Source organism: Saimiri boliviensis, chromosome 14 (genome assembly GCF_048565385.1).
Source record: "Saimiri boliviensis isolate mSaiBol1 chromosome 14, mSaiBol1.pri, whole genome shotgun sequence".
In the NCBI taxonomy this organism is placed as follows: Eukaryota; Metazoa; Chordata; class Mammalia; order Primates; family Cebidae; genus Saimiri; species Saimiri boliviensis.
In genome coordinates, this window is record NC_133462.1 from 47442692 (window position 1) to 47456307 (window position 13616).

At 47.4% G+C, this 13616-nt stretch overlaps 2 protein-coding genes across 6 annotated transcripts in view; one reads left to right on the forward strand and one right to left on the reverse strand.

Annotated features, from left to right (window-relative positions):
* Positions 1 to 116: 116 nt before the first annotated feature.
* Positions 117 to 3005, forward strand: TMEM81 (transmembrane protein 81). The gene has a single exon (XM_003938325.3). The coding sequence runs from the start codon at positions 1798 to 1800 to the stop codon at positions 2563 to 2565; it is 768 nt and encodes a 255-aa protein (XP_003938374.1). The 5' UTR covers positions 117 to 1797; the 3' UTR covers positions 2566 to 3005.
* A 6012-nt stretch (positions 3006 to 9017) lies between these two features.
* CNTN2 (contactin 2) overlaps positions 9018 to 13616 on the reverse strand; it is a 35718-nt gene continuing 31119 nt past the window's right edge. For all 5 annotated transcript variants that reach the window (XM_003938323.4, XM_074384939.1, XM_074384937.1 and 2 more), the window contains one exon: positions 9018 to 13375. In XM_003938323.4, the coding sequence (XP_003938372.2) occupies positions 13266 to 13375 (110 nt within the window). In that variant the 3' untranslated portion in view covers positions 9018 to 13265. The remainder of the gene's footprint in view (positions 13376 to 13616) is intronic.

Sequence of the window (13616 nt, forward strand, 5' to 3'; positions counted from 1 at the left end):
ACTGCTCACTTCTGAAACTCACTGGCTACTTTGCTTTAGTACAAAGGAAAATGTGCTTTCCTGTGCTGATATTAGATCTTTCGGTGTGGAAAGATAGATGTAGAAAGAGTAGGGAGTGGAGGATAGGTCCATTTCTGCCTCTCGATGAGATTATAAATAAATAATGCAAGCAGAAAAGTTGTTGTTCGAAGAGATCGTCTAGGAATGATCTCTCTTCCTTCCAATTCTATAACTCAGTAGAGTTTTGTAATTACTCTGAAGAGCCCGTAGGGCTAGGCATTATGGAGGTTACAAAAATGCATGCTAGGAAGTTCCTGCCTTCCAAGGATCTTTCTTCAAGTCTAAGTAAGTACGGTTAAATTCTTATTAGCCTTTTTCTTTTTTTTAATGAAGTAGCTTTAAAATTCATTAAATGCTTATTGTCTCCTAAAGATAAGAAGTTTCACAAAGTCTATTTAAATCTTTAATGTCAAACTTGAGTGTCTACTTATTAATCTTTTATGTGATTGAGAACTCCATCTTTGACATCATAGCTGTTTCATAGCAACCTTAACCTAAGTGAGTGATGAGCTCTGTTCTGTAAGGGTAGAGGGAGTAGTAGACCAAGAGTCAGGGAGCATCGTGCATCCTCTCACCCAAAATACATCTTCAGTATCCTTGGGAAGGAAGAGTGCCTAAAAGGGGGAGAGGAGCTGCCTTTAACATAACCTTAAACATTCTGATTTGAAAAGGTCATCCTGGCCCTTGTCTTTATGAATTTCCATTTCTGTTTAAAATTCCTTACCCATTGAACTGTGTTTCACACTTTACAAAGTGTTTTCACATACAGTATATCATTCAATGCTCTAAGTGACCTTCCTCAGATAGGCAAGGAAGTCTTAAGTTACAAAGGAGGAAACAGAAATTCAGGAAGGGTAAGTTACTTGCCTCCCAGTCCAGAGTTCTTAATCCTTTTTATAGGAGGTTTAGGAGCATTAAAGTCAATAATTCAAGTTAACCTTCCTTTTTGTAGACTTAATATTTGTTTTATTTAGTGACATTTAACTGGAGCTTTTGAAACCCTTAATTTAGATCCTAGTTTATACAGGGCAAGGGTAATGGGTGAGGAAGAGTAACTTCACTGTACATTTGAGGTAATTTGGAAATTTCCCTCTGTTTCTGAAGTCTTTTCTTCTTGTCTTCCCAAGAGGTGGATTTAAAGTCATTAAACGAACATAGAAAGGGCCAGGTGCAGTGGCTCATGCCTGTAATCCCAACACTTTGGGAGGCTGAAGTGGCTGAAATTGCTTGAGCCCAGGAGTTGGAGACAAGGCTGGGCAACATGGTGAAACCCCGTATCTATAAAAAATACAAAAATTAGCTGGGCGTGGTAGGCTACACTTGTAGTCCCAGCTACCCAGGAGGCTGAGGTTGGAGGATCGCTTGAGCCTAGGAGGTTGAGGCTGCAGTGAGCTTTGATCATGCCACTGCACTCCAGCCTGGGTTGACAGAGTGTGATCCTGTCTCGAAAAAAAAAAGTGAAAAGAATGAAGACTTGTCAGGTGGTTATTCATAACGATAGATAGTAAAGCACCACCAGTGCGATTTTTTTCCTGCGTTGTGGCCTCACCTGTTAATAACAGGTGAGGACTGGACTTTTATTTATTAAATTGTCTTGTTTTATTGACAATACATGCATCCTATCTTTTGACTTTGAAGGATATCTCATGTCAAGGGAATCAACTTACGATACTGTAGAGGATTCAGCGGGAATACCTTGGGGGCACTAGCTGCGGGTGGCACAATGGCTACCGAGACATGAAGGCTTTGGCCACTAGTTTCGCCCTTGGGAGCCTGGGGTTGGCCTTCTACCTGCCTTTGGTGGCTACTACACCTAAAACACTGGCCATCCCTGAGAAGCTTCAAGAAGCTGTGGGGAAAGTTATCATCAATGCCACAACCTGTACTGTCACCTGTGGCCTAGGCTATAAGGAGGAGACTGTCTGTGAGGTGGGCCCTGATGGAGTGAGAAGGAAATGTCAGACTCAGCGCTTGGAATGTCTGACCAACTGGATCTGTGGGATGCTTCATTTCACCATTCTCATTGGCAAGGAATTTGAGCTTAGCTGTCTGAGTTCAGACATCCTAGAGATTGGACAGGAAGCTTTCCGGTTCACCTGGAGACTTGCTCGAGGTATCATCTCAACTGACGATGAGGTCTTCAAACCTTTCCGAGCCAACTCCCACTTTTTGAAGTTTAAATATGCTCAGGAGTATGACTCTGGGACATATCGATGTGATGTGCAGCTGTTAAAAAACTTAAGACTTGTCAAGAGGCTCTATTTTGGGCTGAGGGTCCTTCCTCCTAACTTGGTGAACCTGAATTTCCATCAGTCACTTACTGAGGATCAGAAGTTAATAGATGTGGGATTGGAAGTTAATCTGGACAACTACTACAAGCCTCACCGCCCAGAGTGGAAAAAGAAGGTGGCGTCAGCCTTGGGAATAGGAATTGCCAGTGGAGTGGTTGGTGGTGTGTTGGTGAGGATTGTCCTCTGTGTGCTGAGGGGGGACCTGCAGCAGTGACACCCTCAAGAGTTTAACAGCCTTGCCCCTGAAGGACTGGCTGCCCAGGAAGCCAAGCTAGCTTTTTAGGGGAGTGTTCCAGCTGTTATTAGTGGATCAGCTAAGAGTCAAGTCTCCCACAGCCAAAAGAAGGAGTGGGAGAAGTAGAGGGGACATCTTGGCTGTTACGGGCAGTAATCCAACTTCCTTACATCCTGTGGATCTCTTCCTGATCTTCCCTGCCCATTGGGTACCCAGGAAACTGCGAGCATTGCCTGTGTTCCTGGGAAGAGTTCTGAGAAGCTTGCATTCATTTTCTACCCTTTATAACTTGGATGGCTCCCCACCTCCATTTCCCCTCTTCTGAGTTCTGTATTCATGTAGAGGGATGTATTCAGCTTTTCTAGTGAACATTTGTTTCTTCAATAAAAGTAATTCACAGTAGCTGTATGGAAACCTCACTTTTTCTTTTCTGGTTTTTAGTTTCTTGTATTTGTTTAAATTGTCCCATCATCAGTCTGGCTTCATTTTTCCTCAGGTTTCTTAGAACAGACATTAAACCAACTGTCTGCTCTTGGGGACGGAGGATGCAATGCTTAAGCCTATGGCAGGGGTTGTTAGTAGTGACATCCATCTCAGGTGTGTAACAGTCACTAAATGTTAACAAATTGCCTGTTCTGCCCAGATAAATCCCGTTTGGTATTAAATTGAATTTCTTGGCAAAACGCTGGATCCCTCACCAGGTGGGTTTCCCCTTACCAACCTGACAGCACCTTGGCTTGCCTCCGCTCTAATCAGGGCTTTCATTGCCCCGAAGCTTGTATTTCTGGGAAGGTCAGAGGTTGGTTTCTTACAGCAGCCAAGGCCCCCAGGGTAGGATTAGTACTTTGATTCCTCCATAGGAAATCTAGTCTTAAGACTCTGAGGCCATTCGGACTATGTCTGAGATAATTGGCTTGTGGAATCATCAGGGAAAAGGCTCTTGGCCACCAGCCGAGCCAATTCTACTGAGAGAATTACAGCATTTCTTCGTCTCACTTTTCTCTGGCTACAGAAGGATGTAGCAGAAACCAAAGACCAATGATCCTCTAGATATGTGTCAGAATCATCTGGATGACCTTGTGAAAAATAAAGGTTCTTGAGCTCTAATCCAGAAAATGCTAATTCAGTTGAAATTATAGTCAAAGGATCTCTATTGTTTCCTTTACTTTTAACTTGTAAAAATTTCAGACCCATAGAAAAGCCGAAAGAAGTATTTGGTTGCCATCCATAGATCCTTTACCAAAATTCACCAGGTAATAACATTTTGTCACAGTTACCTTTCTCATTATAGATTGATTTTGCTAAACCACTTGAAAGCTAGTCACAGACATTGCAATTCTTTACTCTTTTTTTTTTTTTTTTTTTTTCTGAGATGGAGTTTGGCTCTTGTTGCCCAGGCTGTAGTGCAATGGCATGATCTTGGCACTCTGCAGCCTCTGCCTCCTGGGTTGAAGCAATTCTCCTGTCTCAGCTTCCCAAGTAGCTGGGATTACAGGCACGCACCACCATGCCCAGTTAATTTTGTATTTTTAGTAGAGACAGGGTTTCACCACGTTGGCCAGGATGGTCTCAATCTAACATCGTGATCTGCCTGCCTCGGCCTCCCAAAATGCTGGGATTACAGGCGTGAGCCACCACACCTGGCCTGCAACTCTTTCCTCCTAAACCGTGTATGATATTCTCTGTAATCACAATATCTTTATCACACTAAGAAAATTAATTTTTTTTTTTTTTATGAAGTTTTGCTCTTGTCGCACAGGTTGGAGTGCAGTGGTACGGTCTCAACTCACTGCAGCCTCCACCTTCCAGGTTCAAGTGATCTTCCTGCTTCAGCCTCCTGGGTAGCTAGGATTACAGGCACCAGCCACCACGCCCAGATAATTTTAAAAATATTTTTAGTAGAGACAGGGTTTTGTCATATTGTCCAGGCTGACCTCAAACTCTGAGCTCAGATGATCCGCCTGCCTCAACCTCCCAAAGTGCTGGGATTACAGGCGTGAGTCACTGCACCCAGCCAAAATTAACAATTTCTTAATCTTATATATAGCTTAAACAAGTTGAGCATTCCGAATATGAAAACCTGAAATCTCTAATGCTCCAAAACTTGAAACTTTCTGAGTACCAACATGGTGCTCAAAGGAATTGCTTATTGGAGGAGCTTAGATTTTGGATTTCTTAGATTTGGGATGCTCAACCTGTAAGTATAATGCAAAGACGCAAAAATCTGAAATATTTCTGGTCCTACACATTTTGGATAAAGGATACTCAACCTGTATTCAGTTTTCCCCCATATCCAAAATCTTAACAGCATTTTAATTTTTTTTTTTTTTTTGAGACGGAGTTTCGCTCTTGTTACCCAGGCTGGAGTGCCATGGCACGATCTCGGCTCACCGCAACCTCCGACTCCTGGGCTCAGGCAATTCTCCTGCCTCAGCCTCCTGAGTAGCTGGGATTACAGGCACGTGCCACCACGCCCAGCTAGTTTTTTTGTATTTTTAGTAGAGACGGGGTTTCACCATGTTGACCAGGATGGTCTCGATCTCTCGACCTCATGATCCACCCGCCTCGGCCTCCCAAAGTACTGGGATTACAGGCTTGAGCCACCGCGCCCGGCAGCATTTTAATTTTTTTGATCCAGAGTCAAAGGTTCACGTGTTAACATTTCTCTTAAGGGTCTTATTTTACAACAGACCCCATCCCTCCACACACATTCCTTTGTCTTTCATGACATTGATTTTATTGAATAATTTAGCTAGAACAGTTGTCTTGGATAAAGTTCCATAATTTATATTTACCATTTCCTCATGATTCATAAGGAATGCCTCTTAAATTTGACAAGAGCCCTATGTAGATATATACTTACTGCATCACATTACAAGGCTCATGTTAAAGGCCCACATTTTTCTTTTTAGAGACAAGAGTCTCATTGTTGCCCAGGCTGGAGTGCAGTGGCTCAGTCTCAGCTCACTGTAACCTCTGCCTCCTGGGTTCAAGTGATTCTCGTGCCTCAGCCTCTTGAGTAGCTGGGACTACAGGTGTGCCACCATGCCTGGCTAATTTTTATATTTTTAATAGAGGCAGGGTTTTGCCACGTTTGCCTGACTGGTTTCGAACTCCTGATCTCAGGTGATCCATCTGCCTTGGCCCCTCAAAGTTCTGAAATTACAGGTATGAGCCCCTGTGTCCAGCCAAGGTTGACCCACTATTGATAATAAGCTTGATCATTTGGTTAAGGTGGTGATGGCCAGATCTCTCCACAATGTGTGTGTGTATTTTCCCATTTGTAATTCATAGTCTGTGGGCTAATACTTTATATGGCTCTCCAAAAACTGTTCACTTATTTCGGCATCCATTGTTTTTGCCTTGTTCATCGTTACATGTTGGGGACTGCAAACTAGCAATTCTTTATGTCTGTCTTATCTATATTAGCCTGCATTTCTCTCTTTCTGTCTCTCTCTCTTTTTAATCATCAGCAGTGTGAAATAGCCTGCATTTCTCTAAAGGAGAGCTTGCCTTTTTTGTCTTCTTTTTATTTTGAGGTCTCAATAGATTCTTTTTATTCAGTGAACTATATATAATCCATTATTTCTCTTTAACTTTTTAGGTTTAGGAGTACATGTGCAGGATTGTTGCATAGGTAAACGGTATGTCATGGGGGTTTTGTGTACAGATTATCATTTTTTTGATGTTCAAATTGTCCCCAATTTTGGCCAGTAGGAGTCCCCTCAGGCAAACTCTTTTGCCCTTTTGCTGTGGTTCTAGTACAACACATTATCTCAGGTTCACATTTGGACTCTCCTTACCCCACCCCTGAATCCGCTGTTTCTCCAAGGAGCCCTGGTTCTTCTTAGTGTGGGGAGTAGCATTGAGAAACCAAGATCTGCAATGTTGGGTGTGCTCATTGCTATTGGGAGTCATTGCGCCTAGGCTCTCGGTGTCCTAGATGTGTATCAATCATGAGTTCAGAGCATCTATGTTGTTTAAGGTTGTTAGGTGGTTCTGATACATAGCTAAGGTTGAGAACCACTGACCGAAGCCCACCCAGGCATAGGGAGTAATTTTAATATTGCTCTTACTGTTTTGAGACAGAATCTCACTCTGTTGCCCAGGCTGGAGTGCAGTGGTGCGATCTCGGCTCACTGCAACCTCTGCCTCTGGGTTCAAGCGATTCTCCTGCCTCAGCCTCCCAAGTAGCTGGGACTACAGGCGCGTGCCACCACGCCCGGCTAATTTTTTGTATTTTAGTAGAGATGGGGTTTCACCACATTGGCCAGGATGGTCTTGATCTCCTGACCTTGTGATCCATCTGCCTTAGCCTCCAAAAAGTGCTGGGATTACAGGCATGAGCCACTGCGCCTGGCCCTGTTGCTCTTATTTTAAAAAAATATCTTAAATTTTACACACACCCTTTTCCCCATTCTATCTACCTCAGAGGGGATGGATTTCAGAAGATCTGGGTTCAGGTCCTGGTTCTGCTATTGATGGTGTAAGGGAGCAAGCTACCTGACATCATCATTGAAATAGGTGATTGTGAGGATCCAGTGAGATCCTGTGAAGTAAAGTGAAGTACTGGACATGAATTCAGGAGTATACTGATGATGCATTCAGTATGGGACAGCTTGCTGAGACATTCAGGAGATAGCTTGTGTACTTGAAGCAAGCAATCTTGACATTAGAAGACCATAAAACAATGTCCTACTTTATATGTAATGAATTCAGCATGACATCGCTGAGGAGAGAGGAGGACTGAGGGTTACTATGTCCCATTTTCCAGATGGAGAGACTGAGACCCAAGAAGAGCTAAATAACTTTTCGTTGCAGCCAGCAGTCAAGCATGGAATGGACTATTGCACAGCTGTGGCATTATAACTCTCTGTGCATTGGACTCTTGAGTTTTGACTCTAAGGATGTGAAGGGATTGAGCAGAGAAGAGAACAAAAGATGTCCAGTTGTGTTAGCAAAGCAAAACCTGTTGAATTCTGTGCAAGTATTCTACCTCTGCAGGGTCAGGAGATGCTGACTGGACTAATATTTGGGTTTTAGATTGGCCAGTGTTCCCACATGCCCTCTGGGGGCAAAGTGGAAGGGATGACCCTTTTGCGGTATCATTCTGGTGTCCGTATGGATCCCTTCCGGAGGCTTGCTGTCAGCCTGGGCTTCCAGGCACACAGCTAAGCACTGAGTACTGGGGCCTCCAATCACCATCTCCCTCTTCCCTGAAAAAAGCTGGGGGCATAGCCAGCATGGGGCCCTACCTGCTTTGCACTGAAAGACAAAACCCAGAGCTGTGGAAGTGTGTCCCCACACACATCTTCATCTATAATAAAAGTTTGATAGGCCAGGCACGGTGGGTCATGCCTGTAATCCCAGCACTTTGAGAGGCCGAGGTGGGTAGATCACCCGAGGTCAGGAGTTTGAGACCAGCCTGACAAACATGGTAAAACCTTGTCTCTACTAAAAAATACAAAAATTAGCTAGGTGTTATGGCATGTGCCTGTAATCCCAACTATTCTGGAGGCTGAGGCAGGAGAATCTCTTGAACCCAGGAGATGGAGGTTGCAGTGAGCTAAGAGCATGCCATTGCACTCCAGCCATTGCACTCCATTGCAGTGAGCTAAGATTGTGCCATTGCACTCCAAGAACGAAACTCTGTCTCAAAAAAAAAAAAAAAGTTTGATAAACGGTTACTGAATGTGTGAGAAAGTGTGGCTGGAAACCGACTAGTAACTCAAACCTTGTGGCTGCCATGAGCCAAGAGTAGAGGCAGCAGCCTCTTCTCACCAGCTATCATTAATATCTCTGCAGGGAGGCTTTCCTTTGGGACCATTGAGTCGGCACCTCAGAGATGTCTTAAAAATTGGGGAACCCCGGGCCGGGCGCGGTGGCTCAAGCCTTTAATCTCAGCACTTTGGGAGGCCAAGGCAGGTGGATCACGAGGTCAAGAGATCGAGACCATCCTGGCCAACATGGTGAAATCCCGTCTCTACTAAAAATACAAAAAATTAGCTGGGCATGGTGGCGCGTGCCTGTAATCCCAGCTACTCAGGAGGCTGAGGCAGGAGAATTGCCTGAACCCAGGAGGCGGAGGTTGCGGTGAGCTGAGTTTGCGCCATTGCGCTCCAGCCTGGGTAACAAGAGCGAAACTCTGTCTCACAAAAAAAAAAAAAAAAAAGAAAAAAATTGGGGAACCCTGAAACAGTACCATCACATAAGCATTGTTTACTGCCAATTCTAGCCAAGTGCCTGCTTGTGCTCTGCTTAGACCTGCCTTAAGATCTTGGCCTAATTTTTTCCCCCTCCTGGGACCGAGTGAAGCAGTACAGACTGTATGTTGTAACTTCCTTACATTTCACTGTGTGGTGATAAAAGCCTCTGGAGTGACAGAACAGGACAGGGAGGTGTGCTTTAGCCTGATGATAAAAACACCCACACCTGGTGCCACCTGCCTCAACAGGTTGAGAAACCATCTTTATTTAAGAACTGCCTGCTACCAGAGTCAATAAATAACTATCATTACAAGAAGTACAAGAGAGAAACAGTAGACCACTGGGAATGGTTCCATTTTAACCAACACTGAGTCAAGCCGAAGAAGCCCTAGCCTTTGCCAAGCTGTGCAGGCCCTGGCTGGGACAGGTAAGTTGGAGGCGTCTTAGGGCCGAGGCAAGATGTATCCCATCTAAGGGCACTGTCATAGGTCCCACAGGCTGTCTGGGGCTCTGGCCAAAGCTATCTGACCCATTTTGTTTCTCTTGTTTTCCTTCATGTCCTGTCTTCCCAAAGCCTATGACCATAGACACAAGTCCACAGGTGTCCCACAGCTACCAGGTACCTGTTTCCATGGAGCTTTTTGGAGGCACATAGAAAAATGTCCATCTAATCCATTTTATGTTAAGGGCCTCTCCGGCAACCTCCATCACATCCAGGAGGAAGCCTAGGGTAGGTCTCACCCAGGGAGACAGAGCACCACTGTCATGCCCGTGGCCACAGGTTTGAGGATACTGCGTCTCCGACGGATGAGCCAGTTGGCAGTCCCGTTCTGACACTAGGCAGAGAAAAGATTCCTCTATAGCTGGGGGAGAGGTAGAGGGAGTCAAACATTCTTAGCCATCTTGGGCTCTTGCCCAGAGTACAGGCTGGCTGGTCCTTGGGGTGCCCTAAAGAGGCAGCATATGCTGGGCTAAGCACTGGGCTGTAACCAGAATTCCTGGGTGAGTCCCCTTAATGGCCTCCTCTAAGGTGCAGGGCCACAGCAGATGGGATCTCCAAGACCCTTCCTGGGCCAAACACTTTGATTCTAAGAGTCTCATCTCTGGATGGACACTTGGAGCATCTCCTATCCCTCCAATCACAGTTTCACCTATCCTAGACCCCTTGTCAACAGCTGTCAAAATTCCTCAAACGTCCCTAAAAAAGAAGCGTCTTATTCCAGGGCCTCCTGGAATGTGGAAGGTCATTCCAGAAGCTTTTTCTGATGCCTAACCTCAGTCTCTCCTGTTGTTATTTTATGAAAAGAAAAAGACACCCCCACCTACCCCCATGGCCTTGCCACTCCCTGGCACCATTTGTATCATTTACTGCCCTGAATGAAAGCAGATCACCTGACCTTGCTGGGCCCTGAAAATCTGGAGAGAGATGCCCTCCCTCTGAGGCTGGGTATATACCTGGACCTGTTAGAGCAGCAAGGACCTCGGAGCCAGGGCAAAGGGTTCTGTAAGGGGAGCCCAAATGTATGCAGAACACAGGGCACTTGTCTCCCTGGGCCCTGAAGACGTCCTTACGGGTTGTTCCTGCACCTAGTCCCCAAGGCGTTTGCTGGCCACTAAGTTGTGCGGTAAAATACTTGTTTGTGGCTGTCCGTCTTGCTGCCTCGCTGGGGCTTGATGTGTGAGAGGAGATAACTCAGAACCGTGGTCTCATGACCACGGCGAAAATGAGCCACCCTCTCAACTCCCCCAGGCCATCTGAGCAGAGAACACAAAAATCAGAGAACCCCTGGGCAGGAGGGGACTCTGAAAAGCATCTAATCTAGGCTTCTGCAAGCGAGTTCATGTGCATCTCACTCTAGCAAGAGGTTGTTGCCTTTTACAAGCTTGCATGTTCTTAGGTCACCTACTGTTTTATTAAACCTTATTTAGTACTCTACCTGAACTCTCAGTTTGCAGGAACATCTATTTTACTGCAGTTTTAGCCCCCAAACAAATTCTACCTGCACAGTGGTTTGGTTTTCCTGGGGCTCAGTTTTCCCTGGATAAAACCCCTTCGTGGGTCTCCCAGCAGGTCTGCCTTCCTCCCCCTTTTAGTGGACCTCATTAGCATTAAGGTACTTAGTCGTGAGTTAAGTATCGTTGGCCTCAAGCAAGCTTAGGGGCTGCAGGCTCCGGCTTCACTGGTTAGGTCCTATGCCAAACCAGCTCCTCCCTCAGCCCAGCAACTGGACACCTGTCCCCTGCTTCCTGTGATGCAGCCTGAGGCAATAAAGAATGAATTGGCTAAAGCTTGGAAGGAAGTTTTGTTCAGCAATCCCTTTCTGATAGAGAACCAGGCACAGGCCACGTCATGGCCAGAGGGGGACCAGGAGGGATGCTAGGCCAAGTTTGGGCTCCCTATCGGGAAGAATGGTCGCATAGCTGAGCCCCTAGCACCCTTGCTTGGGAAGAGGTGAGGAAGATTTGATTAGCCAGCTCCAGGAAAGCGGACCTGGGCTGGGGGGTGTGTGGGTAGGGTGCAGTGGGGGTTTGGTAGTGGCAGGCAGGGAAAAGGCATGTGAGCTTATATTTCTTAAAAATTGTAGTGGATAAACATCAACATAAACCTGCCCAGGAAAATAGAGCAGGACTTAAAAGTTTAAAAAACCATAACAAAATAGAGCTCTAACTGTAAACTACAGAAAACAGGCTCAGAGCTTCCGGGGCCACGTGCCCTTCAAGACGCCTGTCCCGCTGCTCCCTGCGAAGGGCCACCTGTCAGAGCACGGGCTATGGGGTTTCCTGGTTGTGCTGCTCTTGCCTAGGGAATCTGCCCTTGCTTTGGCCTCTTTTCTTGGGGCAAGAGTGAGGGGGACAGGGGCTTTAAGTCAGCACTGCATGCTGAAGTTCGGCAGAAGCTAGGCTCTGAAGGCCAAGAAGGACTGGATGCCTCCTGGAATCTGCCCACACCTTGGACTGGAACCCAGCCATGCCAGTCCCCATGATCACCAATCCACCCTTGAAGTAGAATTTTCATACCCCACTGACTGACCACCTTCTTAGCCAGGCTGTAGCCATTCAGCACTGCCTCCTTCCTCTGGGTAGACAAAGAGCCTTGAACAAAAAGGTGGGAGACTCGAGTTCTTAACCCAGCCCCATCTCTTCCGGGCTGTGTGACCTTGGGAATCCCAGACCCTCTCTGGACCACCTCCATTTCCTCGTCTGTGAAGTGAGGGTCTTGGAGAAGTTGAACGCTAAGGTCTCTTCCAGCTCCGACATTCTGTGATGGGTAGTATGCCCAGAGCTCAAGAAAGGATGGCCCATTTACTAACCCCTTTTCCTCTGGGGAAATGCAGGCAGTCCAAGGCTCCCTGGAGTGGATCTGGCCAGGTGGTCCTAGGTACACCTGGGAGCAGGCAGGGCCACATGTATCCTCTGTCCCTCCCAGAAGCCTGCCATTCCAGGACACACGGCATGAATGCTGCGTTCCCCTCCCAGGCAGGAGTGAGTCCGTGCTGGGAGAGCAGAGTCAAGGCTGCAGGTTGGGGAGGCTGAGCTCACTGCAGGCAGAGCTGGAGGGAGAGGCGGGTGCATGACTGGCCATCTCCTGCCAACCCTGGAGGGACTGTGCAGGATGGGTCTTGGAGGGGTGGGGGACCCCAACAAGACAAGCCCTTTAGTCGCTCAGCCACCTGAAGTGGCTCTGTCACTCTGGGGATGACAGGGTCAGGTTGGCAGTGTTGGCTTAGAGGGCAATGTCACCTGGATTGTGACTCTCTCAGACCGAGGCTGGTGCCCCTTTCTACCAAGGGCCCCAGCCTCTCAACTCTTTTTAGCTCCCACCCCAAGCAGCCTGGAGTATCACCCCCTCAAAGCTGAAGGGGCTCAGGCTCCCAGACTCAGGCATCGGGACACTGGTCCTCAGCCACCTGGGCAGGCAGGAGCCCCTAGGGCGTCATTGGGGACAGCGTCAGGGTCCTTGCTGCTGCTCAAGAGGAGAAGGTAGGAGAGTCCTTGGGTCCAGGGCTTGCCCTTCTCCTTAGACTGAAGGATGATGAGGTGTGCCCTTCACCCCAGCTCTTCAGCCTGTTTTGTCTGGTGTTCCCGCCGGGCCTAGGACTGCTCTCAAGTGGTGGAGTCCACATAGGGTCCCAGAGAGCCATCTCTGCTGAGTTGAAGACACTTTTAGAACCCCCTTCTTCCCATGGGCCTGTTCCTTCCCTCAGGCAGCCTAGAGGCTCAGGCATCGGCGCCAGTGTCATGGAAGTTACTGCCTGGTGCCTCTTGATTTAAAGGAAATCCTTGCATGGGTTCTATCCTGTGGCAGAATATAAAATATTGTACCTCCTACTAAAAGGGCACTGTTTAAAGTAGGTATTTAAAAGCAGCCACTCTCTGGCACAGTGTCAGGCCACCTTGGCAGCAGGAAGAGGCCGCTGGCTGTGTCCATCAGAGGTGGCCTCCAGCTGCGGCACAGAGGGTGGGGTGCCAACATCAGAGCTCCAGGGAGCCTATGAGGATGAGCATCGCCACGGAGTGGGAAACAATGGTGCCGGGGTGCGCTGCTGGGCGGACTGCTGCGTTCTCCACCATCATGCTTGTGCCTGAAACCAGGACAAGGTGAGTCAGCTGGGCCTGGGTCTATCCTAACCCCACCCTTGCGACAAGATTGAGACCTTTCCTAAGGAGACTCACAGGGCCAGCTGCAGGTCTGGGAGCCGATGGCTGGGCGGTCTCAGCCCTACCCCTACGGTGTTTTGTTGGCCCTTTGCTTTTGCTGGTTGGTGTTCAGCCTCCCTCGGCACCTGCTCCCTTCCCTGGCCCTCGGGGATGTTTTGGGGGGTG

What these genes read in the sequence shown, in the direction of transcription:
- TMEM81 (XM_003938325.3), top strand. Translation starts at nt 1,798, where the DNA reads ATGAAGGCTTTGGCCACTAGTTTCGCCCTTGGGAGCCTGGGGTTGGCC.